Below are 18,331 nucleotides of genomic sequence, written 5' to 3' on the forward strand. Positions count from 1 at the left end.
AAGCACTTTTATAAATTTCAAAATGTTAAACTCTGGTCTTTTGGATCTCGATGGTGATGATGGTACCCAGGCAGCTCTGAACAAGTAAGGACAAGCGATTTACAGACACTGATTATTACAGAGATCCTCATTATATGTTATACATTGCATCCAATGTCAAAAACTGCACACAGCTGGGAAATGAGTTATGTTAAAGCTTTAATAGCTGCGTTAACTTGACTAATGTTAACTACGAGGCACACACTCATTTAATTCAGGTGTAATTATACATACTTAAACTTATTAAATAAGTGCATCTCAGAAAGTGAAGTCTAGCTGAGTGCAATAGTTAATTGAAAAGTACTCAGTTCAAGAAATTAAATATCCATGGCAGAGGTATATAAATGTAAACAAGAAAAGGTTAAGAGAAAATAAAATCCAGGACACCTGGCATTAATGAGTTGATCCCAACGGACATTCACAGAACAAGTAGGAAAGAGGCTAAGCATGTAGTCATCGTCTGGTCATCAGACCAAAGTTAAATACATAGAATTCTAAATATAGAGAACTTTCCCTTAAGTTCTTAAAGAAAGGTAAGCCCCTTTTTTCTACAGTCTGGTGGGATTCTGGCTTCTTGCAACCCTCATCCCATCCCAATAAAAAAAAAGACTGATTATAAGAAAATTAACCCTTAAAGCGTAAGCCTTTTTGAAAATGAAAATATCAGCTAGTTGGCCAAAAGTTACAGATAATCAAAAGTTATAACAACTTCAGGACAAAAGTACTTACTTTTTTGGGAGTCCCTAAAACTTGGCAAATCTTAAAGATTTCATCGACCTCACTTGTCCCTGGGAAAAGTGGTCTTAACGTGTATAGTTCAGCCATTATACTCCCAACAGCCCACATGTCAATGGGAGAGCTATAAACTGAAGATCTTAATAAAACTTCAGGAGCACGATACCTATGAAAACAGAAAACAAAACAAAACAGGCCATTTTGATTGTAGTTTCAGAGGTGGAATGGCAGTAGGATTTTGTTTGGTCAGGCATTTCAATCGAGAACCAGATATTAACTGCCTTCTGTGTATCAGGCATCTATGTGCACAATGTGTTGGGTTTATATTGACTAGCACACATTTTTCCTGACCACAAACAAGTAGTGGAGCTCAAGACGACTATAAACGAAATGTCCAAGTGGCCTAAGATAGGGACTCCAACAAATAAATGTGGAAATGCTATATAATACATTAAGAAAAGGCGGAGAAGCTCTGAATGGAAGCAGATACGTTCTGAATGGGAGCAGTCGTATAATTTTACAACGCATTAAATCCTGATATATTCACATGAAGGATCAAAAACAAAAGATTAACAAAGATTATCCCTGAGTAGTGGGCTTTTCCCCATCTTTTTAAAAAACATTTATTTTATTGAAGTCTAGTTGATTTACAATGTTGTGTTAATTTCTGCCATACAGCAAAGCGATTCGGTTATACATATATATATATACATTCTTTTTTGTAGACTTTTCCATTATGGTTTATCACAGGATATTGAATATAGTTCCCTGTGCTTGTTTATCCATCCTTCTTTTGGCTTATCTGTTTGAAAGTGCTGATTCCTCAATTGACTCAATTTCCTTAATTGATAATATTTTTAATTAGAAAAATACTCTATTTATAAGGCAAGGGTAGCTGGTGGAGGATATTCTCAATTTTTTTTCCATGTTGAAATGCATAAACGTTTCAGCCTAAATGCTTTGCAGTATTGTCCTTTGGCTTCCATTCAGAGTAGCTTTCTTTGACAGCTTTGAGATATAATTCACATAACATACAGTACATCCATTTAAAAGCATACAGTTCAGTGGCTTTAAGTATATTCACAAGAGTTGTGCATCCATCATCACAATCAACTGTAGAACATTTTCATCACCCCCAAAAGAAACCCCACACCTCTCCAATAGCCCTACGCTCCCATTTCTCTAATCTACCATCTATCTACAGATTTGCCTATTCTGTCACTTCATATCAATGGAACCATACACTGTCTGGTCCTTTGTGACTGGCTTCTTTCACTGAACATGTTTTCAAGTTTTATCCATGTTGTAGCATATATCAGTACTTCTTTCTATTTATTGCTGAATAATATTCCATTGTATGGCTATACCACATTTTGGTTATCCATTCATCAGTTGATGGACATTTGGGTTTTTCCCACTTTTTGGTTATTATGAGTAATGTTGTTGTGAACATTCATATACAAGTTTTTGTGTGGACATATGTTTTCATTTCTCTTGGGTATATACCTAGGTGTGGGATTTTGCTGGATCACATGGTAACTATATGTTTAACCACTGAGGAACTGCCAGACTGTTTTGCACCATTTTACACTCCCACCAGCAATGTATGAGGGTTCCAGTTCCTCCACATCCTTGCCAACACTTTTTATTATGTTTCGATATTTTTAGGAGACAAAATTGTTTTGAATGTTTTTCCAAATTTAGATACTGAAAACAAGTATTCTCAATTTCATTCCATTTCAGTATAGAATCTAAATTTACCCAGTTGAAAATAGAAGCTCCTTAAAAAGATTCTTCCCTGCAAGAGATTTTCCAATTCTAATTATACATTTAAAAAAGATAAAACTAGAACACTTTGAGCTCTTATTTAATTTGTTCAGTTCCTCCTTTGCTTTTGTAGGGATAAATATCATTATCTTCCTGTTTGCAAACTTCATTTTCAATAATTGCAGTTTCCTATAAACGTCAAAAGCTTTGGGTTTTTGGCATCCATTTATCAAAAATTCTGAATGAAGATTTCCAAGTGATTTGAAACAAAATGCAACCAAAATATGAAGGGATTATTTACAAAAAAGCTAGATATCACTGTAAATCATTTAAATTGACTTACAAAGTAGTTTTTCAAAGGGTCAAACAATTCTAAAATTCGAATGACAGACGGCAAAGAGAGAAAGCACATACAGCCATGCTTCAGCCGTTTTTGTAGTCAACATCAATAGCATCACAAAAATTTTGTAGTGCAGTTACCCTCTGCGTGTATGTGTAATGTGCAAATTCTGACAACTGCAGCTTATTTTGATTGGTAGAATGCAAATTTAGCAGCTCATTTGGATGCAGTTACAAAATAGATATGCATCTTAACCAATCCAAATAAATTTCTGCTTTCTAGGTTTCTTAATTTAGTAAGAATACTGTTTTTATGATGCTAGGCTTCACTAAAACTTGTATATGTATTACCACTGCAAAAATAATTTTATTTTCAAAGGTTTTAACTGAAGTTAAATAGCCTTCATAGTAATGTCAGACATTTCGCTTTTCAAGGAATGACCTTCCAAAAGCTTCACTTTGATTCTCTGAATTGTGATGAAAAAAATCAAACCATTGTTAGAAATAAGGTAACTGATTTTTCTCTTCGAAGCCAGTTGGAAGGCACTCATTTAAAACTGACATTGTTAATTAGCCATGTGTTAAAGTGTGAACTTGGTTTATGGGTCTCTCATGTTACCAGATCAGACCAGAGAGGAATCAGGAAGCATACAGCGGAGGTCGATCAGACGTGTCCCAGCTTGTTTTAATGAAACTATTGATAACAGGCATCGACCGAGACTGTCCGGAGCAAACCGGGACATATTGTCACTCTTTCCAGGCTCTGTTCTTTTCTCCTCTAACCACACTCAGTCCCTTAGTGACCTCACCCAACCCTGTAATTTTTAACACTGAGGTGTCCCAAGTTTACGTCTCCAGCCCAGCCCTGCTCCCTGAACCCCAGGTCACAGGTCCCACCGCCTACCGTGACGTCTCCCCGTGGTTGTCTCGGAGGCACCCCTCAACTCGAAACACAACTGTGCCTCCCGCCACGAGCCCCACAGCAGCCCCGGCTCCATCAGGGCTGACTCCAGCCCTCTGGCTGTTCGTGGAAAAGACCTTGAAGTCTGACTCCTTCATCTTATTCCCCACATCTGCTTCACCAGGAAATCACGTGTGCTCTATTTTAAAACACACCCAGGGCTTCCCTGGTGGCGCAGTGGTTGAGAGTCTGCCTGCCAATGCAGGGGACACGGGTTCGAGCCCTGGTCTGGGAGGATCCCACATGCCGCGGAGCAACTGGGCCCGTGAGCCACAACTACTGAGCCTGCGCGTCTGGAGCCTGTGCTCCGCAACAAGAGAGGCCGCGATAGTGAGAGGCCCGCGCACCGTGATGAAGAGTGGCCCCCGCTTGCCACGACTAGGGAAAGCCCTCGCACAGAAACGAAGACCCAACACAGCCAAATATAAATAAATAAATAAATAAACAAATACTTTAAAACACAGCCAGCATGCTCCACCTGTCACCACCTCCATGGCCACCAGATCAAGTCACTGTCATTTTCTGCCCAAAATAGTGTAATAGCCTCCTCCCCGGTCTCCCTGCTTCTGCCCCTGCTCCTCTAGGCGCTTTTCAGGACGGCAGCTCAAAGCCCTCCAGGGGCCCCCTGCTTCACTCAGCTGAGCACGGCACCCCAGTCCTTACATCCGGCGCCCCACAGACGCCCTGACCTCGTTTCCCACTCCCGCCCTCCTTATTCACTCTGCTCTTTGCGGAATCCACGGCGGCACTCCTGTCCGCAGGCCTGTGCACTCAGCATCTCGTCTGCCTGAAAACCTCTTGCGTCCCCAAAGTCTCCCCAGCCCGGCATCCGTGAGACCGCCTGTTTAAAACAGCAACATACCCTTTCCCTCCCCTGTCTCTTCCGACCCCCTGTCCCTTTCCAGACTTTATTTTTCTGTATAATAATATGTAGAGATATATATGTATCACTATCTGATACTCAAATATTCTTAACTGTTTTTATTGGAATACAATATCCATGCAGAGAAATGCACATGTCCTAAGAGTATAGCTTGCTGAATTTTTACGATTAGAACATACGCATGGGCCCAGCACCCAGACCAGGGAACTGCGTGTCATCAGCTCTGCAGAGGCCTCTCCCTGCACGCTTCCAGTCGCTACTGCCCCTACCCCGACCATGTAGCCGCTATCCTGACTTTTAACAGGTGCGTTCTATTTTTGTGCTTTATATAAATGGAATCACATTATATGTGCTCTTTTTCTGTTTGGCCTCTTGCTCACAACATTGTATCTGTGAGATTCATCATATTGTTCACGTAGTTGTAGGCCTTTCATTCTCATTGCCGTGAAGCAGTCCACCGGGTGAATATATATGCCTCTGGTGATGGACATTTGGGTAGTGTGCAAGATGGGACGGTTACGTGTCTTGTGATGAACGTGTGTGTATCTCTCTGTTGGTGACTCAGGACATTCTCTATTTGTTTACGCATTGGCTGTCATGTAAGCAGCATGAGGCACAGATTCTTTTCTGCTTAGTTCACGTCTGTGTTCCCAGTGCCTAAAATAGTATCCAGCACATAATAGGGGTTCAGTAAATGTTTGTTGAATGAATGAATGGATGCGTGAAATCCTTTTTCCTTCCCTTTTCATTTATCACAAGAGTCATGAGGCAATCCTTCTCTCTCTCCAAAGAATACAAAAAAAATCAGTCCTACATTTTGCTTTAAATACTTGATATAGAACCTCCAGAAAGATGTGTAACAATCTACTGTAGGAAAACGTCAACAGAGACATTTGCCTCTGGACAGTTGCAAAAAACTACTCACCATCTGGTGGATACATAATCAGTATACGGTGGCTGTGACCTTAATTCTCTTGCAAGTCCAAAGTCAGCAATTTTCACAAGTTCTGGGCCCATACAAAGCAAGTTTTCTGGTTTCATATCCCTATGAAAAAAGCCTTGGTAATATAGAGAGGAAAAACAATAATAAATCATCATATCTAGACATATTTGATTTACTAACAAGATAGCTGAGCCTCTCTGTTCTAATCAGGAAGGTGAACTTAGGAAAAAAATAAACCATATTTATTGTCTACACAGTGATGGGAGGTGGGGACCCTGCTTTCAAAACGATTTGGCGAGGAAGTTCATACAGTATATATGGCCATTAAAAATAAATATCCACATGTATTTCTATTTGTGGATCCGGTGAGTTCAGGCACTAGGTTAGATACTGCCACATTATGATTATCTCCGCTAATTTGAACAACACCCTTAAGGAGGTATTATGATCACAAGTGGGTAGCAGATGAGGAGGTTGAAGCTTGGAGAGAAGCAGTCTAGTGAAAATTCAAGGAGCGCTGCATATCAGGCTTCAGTCAGTGAAGGTGGTCTTATTACTGCTCTACCACATTGTAGTTTAACCTGCGATTCCTTGAGTATAATCACTTTGAGAAGTCCATTAAACACAAATGGAACGCCACACATTTGAATCAACTCCTTCCTTTAAAATTATTTAACAGCTCAGTTCTCCCCTGGTAGCTGCCTTGTTGAAACAACCCCAATAATTATAATGCTTATTTACCAATTTAATATATAAAATAAATGGCTAGTTACCAAAGCTACATGGCAGCCCAGTGAAAATGAGGGCAGAAAGCCCTCCTTGCAAATGTCTGAGGAGTAGGTAAAGCACACTGGTTGTACACAGATGACTTGTATCCTAATGACTTTGCAGGGTGGAGAATTAAGAACGGGCCTGGTCATCAATTGTAGGTGACCATCATCATCACCAGAGGGTTTTCATGCAGATTTGAGCTAGGAAGACTTTTCTAAACCTAAACTTTTTTAACCCCTTCAAAGCCAGTGTGGGCTCTCCATGACATCTACAACAGTTTTGTACTCTGTTTACCTGGTACTCCTTACTCAAAATCGCTACTGAGATCCATCCATGTCACTAACTTCCAAGGGAAACACATCGTAATTTCATAATATGAAGACAGGAATGGGAGCACGTGTGATGGTAAAGTGACATTAATCCATAAAATCTTAATTAAACCACAGTTGAGGTTTTCCCCATCCTCACTAATATAAATATATTGGTAACTTGGTCCTAACTTTAACTAAAATATTAGTCCATTTTTTTTGACAGCTACTGTTTTAAAAATATCTATTTTCTCAAAGGATTACATCTGAGATGTTTACGAACTATGGCAAGAATAATTTAGCTTTTGTAAAAATGTCTATTGTTCTTGGAGTCTGGTTTCCCAGATCACTATGTAGGCACTTATAAAGCCAACTCTAGATTACTGATATGTTATTTACTTTCAGCAACAATTTTTAAATTCCAAGCTGGTTTCCTCCTTCAATCCCTTATGCTCTGAAGTTGCTGATAGTTGGTATATATCCAAGGAATCTAAACCAATTTTACTACTAGCCTAGAAAATATGAGCAAAACACAAAACTCTTTCCAAAAATCAGAGAATTCATGAGGCTTTTGATTTTCCACATCACACTTGCTTCCATTGGCATAAATTAACGCAGGCAAATATCAAGAGTTAACCATGCTGACCAGAGCTTAAAACTGAGTTGAAGATAAGGAATCCAATATGAACAATTAAAATAGCATATATCCTTTACATTCCATGTAATTAATAAATGACTGACTTTTATCAATGGATTGTAATATATTTTCATGGGTTTTAGGCTTTTAAAGACCTTAATAGTTTACATAAGACAAAAAAACCCTGGGGATTCAGGAATGTTCTTACAATGTCTATATGGAATTCTGCATAGCATTTCTAGAAAATAAATTATTTCCTGTAGTAGTTAAAAGAGAAAGGAGAGAAGAAAATATAAAACATAGGATGAAACATGAAAGGAGACTAATAATGGTGATTTTTGAATGCCAATGCTCAGAATGCAGCAATGGTACGATATAAACTATCCTAATTTAATATCTAGTAAATATCTATCTAAACATATCTATCTAAACATCTTTAATATCTATCTAAACATCTAGTGATGCTAAACTAGAATCATTAAAAATTAATGATCATTAAATCACTAAAAATTTTCATAATAATATTAACTTTATTTTGGTTTGATAGATATGCAAAAAACTATAAATTAAGATTACATAAATAAGAAATGCATAACAATAATTTCTCCAAATATAGAAACAACTAAATGTAAATACTAAGGAAAACTGGAAAATACCATAGCACAGGTGCTTTAAACTATTTAATTGTTAATAATTGATCATGATAGATCAAAGCATTCCAATCTTTTCCAAAAGAGGGACCTTTTCTTTTTTTTTTTCCATTTTCATGGTAAAATTAGGTGGAATGAGGTAGCAGGATGGGGTTATGATGACTGAGACTAAATGCTGATGATCAAACTGTAAAAAATTCTGCTGTAGAGGAAGATAGTTACAGATTATAGAAATTCTATTTTATATAGAATTATTGAAATTCTAAATTTTTAAAATAAAACTGTCAGTTAGTAGGCACATACTCCAAACTTGTAGTTATCCAATATAAGATTATTTAACAGTTCATATACAATTCCTATGCATGACCATGACAATAATCTAAAGAGGCAGGACAATGAAACCTACCATGTTTATGGATAAATGCCAGCCCTTGCAATATTTGATACATAATATTTCTGATGACTGACTCAGGGAACAACTTGTTTCTGTGAAGAAATGAACAAATAAACAGTTATGTAATTCAATTTGTAAAAAGAATGGTGTACACTAAAGGTACAGTTATAGTATCAGAGCAGAGGTTTTGTATATTGGTCTTCAGTTGACATGGAAAAGAAGTTTACTTGAATAAAAAAGGCTTGTAAATTAATCCTCAAAAATAATATTTCAGGAAGTTAAGCTACCAAAAACAAAGTGTAAAAATACCATTAACCTCAAATAGCCCCTTACCATGTACAGTTGTTAATGGTTTAATTTATACTTTTAACATTGAATAATATTCTAAACAATATCACTTTAATTTCCTTTTAATTTAGAAATCCAGAATTGAATCATGAAATTCCAAAGTTGAGTGTTTTTAATGTTCATTTGCAATTGCATTCACCACTTCCACTTATATATATATTTAAAATCATATGAAAGTATAATATTTCATGTATTTACATGTACTTAATTTTTTCTTCAAAATTATATCTCAATATACCATGCATATGTTTATCATTTCATATATTTTAAAGAGCATAAATTATTATTAGAAGCCAAGAAGATTACCCATAATCCCACCACCTGATAAGGAAACTATTTTGATTTTTCAGTATTCTAATCCAGCCCTAATCCATCTGTGTGTATAACTTTTATATTAGGTGTCAATGTTACATAAATACAACTTTGGTTTCTGTTTTTTATTCACTTATAAGCACTCTTATAATCTTCATAATTATCATTTTTAATGGCTACAAAATAATTACATCAGTATTATACACTGTAATTACCAACCTATTCTCCCATTGATAGTTATTTATTTTAAATAGTTCAAAGAGATAAGTGAAGCTTGCTATAGTCATTGAACAGAACATACTCGCTATGGTAACTATGAAGATTATGTATCAGCATTGAAAAATGCCTATAAGTGAATAAATCAAACAGAAAAATGTATCATCACTAAAATTACAACTACATAGAAAATATGCATGTCTGTATACAGGAGCTAGAAAGAACTCTAGAAAAATAAACACTGATTTGAGAGGTAGAATATCCTTTACTTTTATTTTAACTGCTATTAATGTCATAATGATATCAGCCTGAAACATAATAGACATTCAATACAGTAAGTATTTTTTGAAAGAAGGAAAAATATGATTAAAGAAAAATTCACTGACCATCCTTAGACCTTGAGAGAGAGAGAGAGAGAGTGTGTGTTTAAGAAATAGAGAGAGAGAAATCAACATCATTCTACTGGGAAATTCATTTCCTATTTTAGGCTCTTTTGCTGAACAACTCTGGCTTTAAAAACAGCCAAAATGGACATTAAACTCCCAGATGTGACCAGCAGCTACCACCAAAATGTTATCCTCTCCAAGCTCATGGCAGATGACTGAACTCTCCTTCTTTAGAGATTCTGTTCGTATGTTTAAAAATTAAAATGAGAATTTCCTTGGGATTGGTAACACATTTTTATCATTCACTTAAGCATTCTAATAAACAAGTGTATTAGATCCTTTCTTAAAAGCAACTTCATTCTTTCCTCCATTCCTTCATTAACCTTTTGCAAGATGTTTGGGAGAGTAAGAAAGACAATTTTCTCAATTTTGCCCCAGGCCAGCTTTATTATTGAGTATTAAACTATAGATAGATTTTTGTTTCAAAAAGTATAGATAGATAGTGTGCTTATATGAAATATTTACCTTGACTTTTAAGATATTACCACGGAAAAATGATGGTTCTTCAACGTTAGATATTATCCTTTGATAAAGATAACTAAAGCTACTTCATGGACTGATAAATCTGTACATTGCCAAGTGTGACATAATGAAGGGATCCAAGGGACTCGTGGAGGAGACAATAAGGAAAAAATTAGTTTTCATAAAGACATACCTGTCTTTCATTAATTGATAGAGGTTTTCTTTCATATATTCAAATATAAAATAAAGATGGTCATTTTCTCTGATAACTTCTTTCAGTTTAATCACATTGGCATGATTAAGTTTCTTCAGAGACTGCAATAGAGCAAATGAGCATTAAAATTCTTAAAGCAAAGTTATACAAGTTGGCACAATCTCATCAATGCTAGAACGATAAGTACCTTCAGTAATTTTCCATTTCTTCTAAATTCATTAACTTTTTAATATCTATAAAAATTTCCATGTCTAAAAACATCTAGAACATCTATTTAAGTAAGCAGTGGGCTTCCCTGGTGGCGCAGTGGTTAAGAATCCACCTGCCAATGCAGGGGACACCGGTTCAAGCCCTGGTCCGGGAAGATCCCACATGCTGCGGAGCAACGAAGCCCGTGTGCCACAACTACTGAGGCTGCGCTCTAGAGCCCGCGAGCCACAACTACTGAAGCCCACGTGCCTAGAGCCCATGCTCCACAACAAGAGAAGCCACCGCAATGAGAAGCCCACGCGCACCGCAACGAAGAGTAGCCCCCGCTCACCGCAACTAGAGAAAGCCCGTACGCAGCAATGAAGACCCAATACAGCCAAAAATAAATAAATTGAATAAATAAATTTTTAAAAATATATAAAGTAAGCAGTAATTGTCTAAGTAACGAATATAAGTGCAAAAATAAACCAGGTCAACAATAGCTACAAAACATTTCAGTCTGTCACTTTTTTTTTTCTTGGTCATTAAATAGGTTTAATTTTTTCTGACTTAACTATGTGGAATGCCATGCAAAAGTCTCCAAAAATTTATCCAAGTTATGCAACATAAAATATAAAGAAATGGTATGTGGTAATTTAAAAAATTATCTTTCCTTTGACAATATGGATTAAAATGCTCTTTTAAAAGTGAGAGTATACTTTTAAATATGAGGGTATAGTTACTTTCTGTTCTCCACTGACATTCTGATGAGAAATGAGAAATTAGGAACATAAAGCAAAATATAAGAAATATAATTATCTTTGGTCTGCTTCCCGCAGAGAACGGAACCATCTCCTTAGCTACCATCCTCAGAAATGAGACACGTGTGAGGTAGAGCTAAGGCCTTCTGGGGTTCTTTTCATCTCTGGGATTTTACCTTAACTTCTCTCAAGTTCATACATTCATCCCAAGAATAGAACTTTCTCTTCATTCTGCAATAAAAGAAGAAAAGTTTAGTGTGTGGGGACCGGGGATTTGAAGACACAATTTACACCATTGGCTTTCTTACCCTATAATTAGTTCACTGTGGGCAAGCTGTGATATCTCTCTTCCTTCCTCCTTAAAAGGAGATCACCTCCCTTCTGTGTATCTCAAGGCCATTTGGTGCAGGTTCATGACTGTGTCACTTCTTGGACAAATTGCCTAATGACTTCTCTGTGCTGCAAACTGCTTAGCTATAAAGTAGAAACTACTGCATAAGAAAAGCCTATTGTAGACTGCTTAGTTCAGCACTCAGTAAATACTATTGTAGATGTCCTTATTTTTACCGGTATCTATGGTCAGCTACAATAAGGTATGAAGGGCATCACTACTATTATCTCTAATATCCTTAGTGAATCAGAATTTCAGTTATACTCATTCAGGTGCTAGAAATTTATGAAGGAGCTTGAAGAAATTGAGGGCTTAACCAACTTACCAAAAGATACGTTTCAGTACTATAGATTTATAAATGTCTTGCTAAAATGATAAAAGTAAATCTAGCACAGTGCTCAATTTGAGATAAAATAGAAGTCAATTCAAATATAGTATAAAAGTATTTTAGTAAATTGATCAAATCCATGCAAAACTATACATATAATCTCTATGATTCCTAGAAAGTAATTATAGAATTTTTAATACAGTGTTTTAGAGGCTAGTTAATATATCCAAGTTCCTTTTCAAAATTTAGTACAAATTGAAACTTTTATTCTTCTTAAAAATCTGTACTAGCTGCATCCACATATACTAATATGCTACTTTCTTTTCAGCAATTAGTAGTTATCAATACTACCCTAAGGTAATGCATGTATCTATATGCAGCAAATACAGAAGTTTCCTTGCAAAACAATTATCCCGATTTCTAAAGAAATTAATTATAAAAAATTAAACCAATTTGTTAGAATTCCTTTTAGATTCCCTGCCATCTTCTCTTTCATTTATTGATTCATCCAACACCTACACGCCAGGGTGATGAAATCAGAGATGGTTACCCTGATGCTTCCCATCTCACAGGAAATAGACTTTAGTTAACACAAAACAGACATACAAATGAGCTTTCAGGATCATGAGATGAATTGGCCAGGCCCCAGGCCTTTTTGATGAGGCAGTATTTCAGATGAGACCTGAAAGACAGAAGGTGCCAGCATGTGAAGGCTGAAAAAAAGATTCAGCCAGACAGAAACAGCTAGAAAGAGCTGGGCTGGTTAGAGGAAATGAGAGACCACCTCAGGCCGATCCTTGTTTCTTCAATGCCCGGAGCTGATTTTCATGGCTGTGAGGTCACCGTTCCTGCTCTGCTTTTTCTCCCGTAGCACTTTACCCACCTTCTTACATACCATAGAGTTTACTTGTATGTTTAGTCCTCTCCCCTCTCCTCACATGCAAGCTCCTTGAGGACACTTCCACATGCCTGCTCAGTTTCTGGCACATAGTAAGTGCTCAATCAATGTTTACTAAATGGATGGATGGATTTCGATACCCACAGCTGGGCTCCTGAGGAACTGTCCCACAAACGGGAGATCCTCAGGAATGGAATGGCCTCTCAGGTCCTTAAAGGGCAGAGAGCTTAATAATATTTGTTAATTTAATGAGGTGCAGGGATCTTACCAACACCCCCTAGAATGAATTCTGTTACAGATTTTTTTTGGAGATGGCAGCAGATACCACAAGGTTTCTTACCAGTGACCTAAATTAAATTTCCCAAGGGAAAAACTCTCTTGCTTCTAGGCCTTCATACATATTATTCTTACAGCTTGGAATATTCTTCCCCTCCTCTTGATAATTTCTGTCATTCTCGAGATCTCATTTTATGGGGGAAGCCTTCCAAGATACCTCTCCAGCACTGCTTCTCTGTGCTCCCATAGGCCCCGGTATCCCCCCATTATAGGACTTATCATATTTTGTGTTGTAACTTTTCTAATTTGTTGGTCTATTTATAACTCATCTATCCCATCCCCATTTGTCCCGAGCACCAAGTGGAATCGGAGCTTAACAATTACGTGTTGAATGAATTTTTAAACTTTTTGCAAGCCTTCCAAATGACTCCTCCTCTTCTCTTTCATTTTTACTCTGTCTTTAATTAGGGTAGGAACACTGTCCGGCACATAGTAGTTACTGAATGTGGCAGACACTATGACTTGTCTATCCAAGAGCCACTTCTCTTCTTTATTAACATAGATCAGCTTTAACCCAGGGATACAAAATGGCCACCTAAATACTCAGTTTCCCAGCTTCTCTTATTGCTACATGCGCCACGTGACACACTCCTGGCCACTGAGGAGTAACCAGAAGTCTTCTGGAGAGGGGTGGGGGAAAGCTTTTGCTTTCCTAATTAGAAGAAAGTACAGCAGCTGACTGACAGTAACAGTAACTGCTTCAGCTCTTATTTCTTCTTACTTGGAACTCATACTCAAGGCCTAGACTGCTACAGCTATTTTTTTTAATTTATTTTATTCAAGTATGGTTGATTTACAATGTTGTGTTAATTTCTGCTGCACAGCCCAGTGATTCAGTTATATATCTATATATATTCTTTTTCATATTCTTTTCCATTATGGTTTATTATAGGATATTGAATATAGTTCCTTGTGCTGTATAGTAGGACCTTGTTTATCCATTCTATATATGTTTTCATCTATCTGCTAATCCCAAACTCCAAGTTCATCCCTCTCCCGACCCCCTCCCCCTTGGCAACCACAAGTCTGTTCTCTATGTCTGTGAGTCTGTTTCTGTTTCACAGATAAGTTCATTTGTGTCATATTTTAGGTTCCACATGTAAGCAATATCATACGATATTTGTCTTTCTCTTTCTGACTTATTTCACTTAGTATGATAATCTCTAGGTCTATCCATGTTGCTGCAAATGGCATTATTTCATTCCTTTTTATGGCTGAGTAGTATTCCATTGCATATATATACCACATCTTCTTTATCTGTTTATCTGTCGATGGACATTTAGGTTGCTTCCATGTCTTGGCTATTGTAAATAGTACTGCAGTGAACATTGGTGTGCATGTAACTGTTTGAATTATAGGTTTCTCTGGATATATGCCCAGGAGGGGATTGCTGGATCATATGGTAACTCTATTTTTAGTTTTTTGAGGAACCTCCGTACTGTTCTCCATAGTGGCTGCACCAATTTACATTCCCACCAACAATGTAGGCGGGTTCCCTGTTCTCCACACCCTCTCCCACTGCAGCTATTTTTTGAAGACAAAAGAACCTAGGTCTGTGATAACAGCATTGAGACCAGGTATGAGCCCTGGGCTGCCTACCTCAAAACATTTCACAATGTGAAACAAATAAATCCCTATTTAATTTACTTTTGGTTAGTTTTTTTTATTTCATACACCGAAAGCATTCCTAAATTATACACGTATGACTTCTTCTCAGCATTCAATCTATTTGACTTCTTAAAATATTTGACCTCTCACTTCTCTCAAGGTCTTACCCAGCACTATGCAGGTGAGGGCCAAATCCCCATTTTATGAAACTGAAGACTGAAACAAACACATGATCTTGCCACACAGAAGGAATAATGAACATTTTGTTATAGAAAACAAATCAATGGTAATAACCTTAAATGATACCACGAGACCCAACCCTCATTCTCATTTTCTTACCCCCTCTCCCCAGAAGCCACAGCTTTCATGAAGTTTATGTAAATCTTTACAGTCCTTTTAAAGATATTGTTACATATAAATTTATTTATGTGTAATGAAGTATTTGTGTGAATTTACATAATTGCTTAACCCACAAATAAGGATGATTTCATCTCATTTTGGCTGATACTTGCACCTCATTTATTATGTTTTTCTCTTATTGCCTTAGTTAGGGTCTCCAGTTCAATCTTGATCAGTAGGGGATATAGCAGGCATTCTGGTCTTAAAACCAACTTTACAAGAGGTACCTGTAATATTTCACCTTTCAGGTCAGGGAAGTTTCTTCTTATTCCTATTTTTCATTTCAGTTATTGTACATTGTACATTTACTTATTTGATAATAATGGCTATTTAACAATATTTTATAAAAGCATTTTCTTATATATGTAAAGTTTTAGATCATGATAGTGTAAAGTTTTTAACATTTGATAAACATTTGTTAAAGCATTTAACTTTTAGATGATCATCATTTAGTTGATGTTGTAATCAGTTTCCAAGACTCGTTCTGGTGGAAGCCAACTGCCATGTCATGAGGACACTCAAGTGACTGTCTGTAGAGCCCCATATAGAGAGAAATTGAGACCTCTTTTTGTCCTTATAAAAAAAGGAAATTTGGACACAGAGATAGGCATCGAGGGAAGTTGATGTGGGAGGGATACAGAGAGAAAATACCATGAATCAGCCAAGGAGAAAGGCCTACGATAGATCCTGTTCTCTCAGCCCCCAGAAGGAACCAACCCTGCTGACACCTTGATTTTAGACTTCTAGCCTCCAAAACTGTCTCAATAAATCTCTGCTGTTTAAGCCACCCAGTCTGTGGCTTAAACTTTGCTACAGAAGCTGAATATGAGCCAAATGATGTTCTAAATTCCTGTGTTGAAGTCCTAACCTCCCAGTACCTCAGGGTGTATTTGGAGGTAGCCCTTAACGAGGTGATTCAGGTTAAATGAGGTCTTTAGGGTGGGTCCTAATCTGATATGACTGGTGTCCTTATAAGAAGAGATGAGGGGCTTCCCTGGTGGCGCAGTGGTTGAGAATCTGCCTGCCAATGCAGGGTACACGGGTTCGAGCCCTGGTCTGGGAGGATCCCACATGCCGCGGAGTGACAAGGCCCATGAGCCACAACTACTGAGCCTGAGCGTCTGGAGCCTGTGCTCCGCAACAAGAGAGGCCGCGATAGTGAGAGGCCCGCGCACCACGATGAAGAGTGGCCCCCACTTGCCGCAACTAGAGAAAGCCCTCGCACAGAAACGAAGACCCAACACAGCCATAAATAAATAAATTTTTTTAAAAAAAAGAAGAGATGAGGACACAGACATGCGCAGAGAGACGATCATGTGAAGACATGGGGAGAAGAGAGCCATCTACAAGCCAAGGAGAGAGGTCTTACATGAACCAACCATGTTAGCTGACACCTTGATCTCTGACTTCTAGCCTCCAAAACTGTGAGGAAGTAAATACATTGTTTAAATCACCCAGTCTGTGGTACTTCTTTATAGCACCCCCAGCAGACTGATAACAGTGAACCACCTTGGGCATGGATGCTCCAGCCCTGGTTCAGCCTGCAGATGATTGTGACCTTGGCCTGCCTCTGACTGCCACCTCACGAGAGACCTGTAGCCCCGAACCACAGCTGAACTACTCCTAAATTCCTGACTCACAGAAACTGTGAATTAATAAATGTTTGTTCTTGTCTTAAATCATTAAGCTTTGGGGTAATTTTTTTTACATATGATAGATAACAAATACAGTGGATTAAAGAAATAAGTTAATAATAATTAATTCTATTTAATTGGTAAGGTCAGGAAAATTCCATATGCCACTCAGAACTCAGTTTGATACTATGAATACCATCTGATTTTGAGACCTATTGTTTCAAAGAAACAATAAGCTCTACTCTGTACTCAACTTTAAGTTCCAAAATTACCTTCAGTTTCAGTTCAGATGTATCATGCATAAAAAGCAGAGCCCTTGTATTTTTTGATTTGTCCATGTTAGCTGGACAAATCAGAAAATTAACATATGTGGGGATCAGCTGAACTCCTTCTTTGGCAATGTTTTCTCCAGAATGGCATTCCATATTAGCCTAACAAGCATGGGGTCTAAACCAGACTTCTCTCTGTACTTGTATATAGTCTCAAGCAAGCAAAGGAAAAGAAAGATCGGCAAACTTGGCAGTGTTGCCCATGGTACCTTTTGATGGCTACCAGCTCCCCTGATTCGATACTCTTGCCCATCAGCACACTCCCATAAGTGCCGTCCCCCAGCTGTCTCATGGTTGTGTATCGGTTCATCTTGGAAAAATAATGCAGCACAAGTTGTTGACCGAAATGACTTCCTTGTTGAATGTAATTATAAATGCTTCTTTATTTTTGTTCGTTTTTGCCCTTAGACTGTTGTTGCTACACTGGTGACAGGCTTGTCATCATTAAACACAGGCTCTTCCCCAAGATTATGTAGGTTCATAAGATATAGCAATAAGGAATCTGGCAAGGAAACAGTGCTTCCATTCTTATGAACACCCTGTAAAAAAAAAAACAAAACAAGAATAAAAGGGATTTTCATTAAAGAACCTCTTCCAAAAATTTACTGGTAACCTAGGAAAATTATAAATACCAACGTGTTAAGCATGTGTCAGTAAATCAATTGTGCGATGCGAATGATGTTCACCTATAAAAGACTGATGGTACTCACTGGTGAATGCTTCATTTACACGGTACCATGTTACTTATCCCATGAACATTCAATAAATACTGGCTTAATGATTTGCATGATTGCTTTTTTACTGACTATATAATATAGTCTATATTAGTCCAAATCAGATTTTGGGAAGTCAGACGCTCTACTATGCCCATTCTTTGAATCAATGTTTGCATCATATTTAATTTGGACCATAATCCTTTATGTGAAACTCCTGGGCCAGACGTATTTGGAATCCAGGAATTTGCATATTTTAGAAAAGTAATATGGTACGTAACACCTCCCAAGCAGCATCTTAATGTGCCCGTAGAAAAATG

The 18,331-nt window shown here is 37.5% G+C and overlaps 1 protein-coding gene across 3 annotated transcripts in view; it reads right to left on the reverse strand.

The window, feature by feature from the left end:
• Window positions 1-17,622, reverse strand: part of MAK (male germ cell associated kinase) — a 41,967-nt gene extending 24,345 nt beyond the window's left edge. For all 3 annotated transcript variants that reach the window (XM_059940642.1, XM_059940641.1, XM_059940640.1), the window contains exons 1-6: window positions 17,508-17,622; window positions 11,552-11,606; window positions 10,405-10,526; window positions 8,440-8,519; window positions 5,650-5,782; window positions 769-940 (exon numbers count right to left, since the gene is read on the reverse strand). In XM_059940642.1, the coding sequence (XP_059796625.1) occupies window positions 769-940; window positions 5,650-5,782; window positions 8,440-8,519; window positions 10,405-10,526; window positions 11,552-11,606; window positions 17,508-17,608 (663 nt within the window). In that variant the 5' untranslated portion in view covers window positions 17,609-17,622. The remainder of the gene's footprint in view (window positions 1-768; window positions 941-5,649; window positions 5,783-8,439; window positions 8,520-10,404; window positions 10,527-11,551; window positions 11,607-17,507) is intronic.
• Window positions 17,623-18,331: the final 709 nt, after the last annotated feature.

The sequence above is a fragment of the Balaenoptera ricei genome, chromosome 11, assembly GCF_028023285.1.
Source record: "Balaenoptera ricei isolate mBalRic1 chromosome 11, mBalRic1.hap2, whole genome shotgun sequence".
NCBI lineage: Eukaryota > Metazoa > Chordata > Mammalia > Artiodactyla > Balaenopteridae > Balaenoptera > Balaenoptera ricei.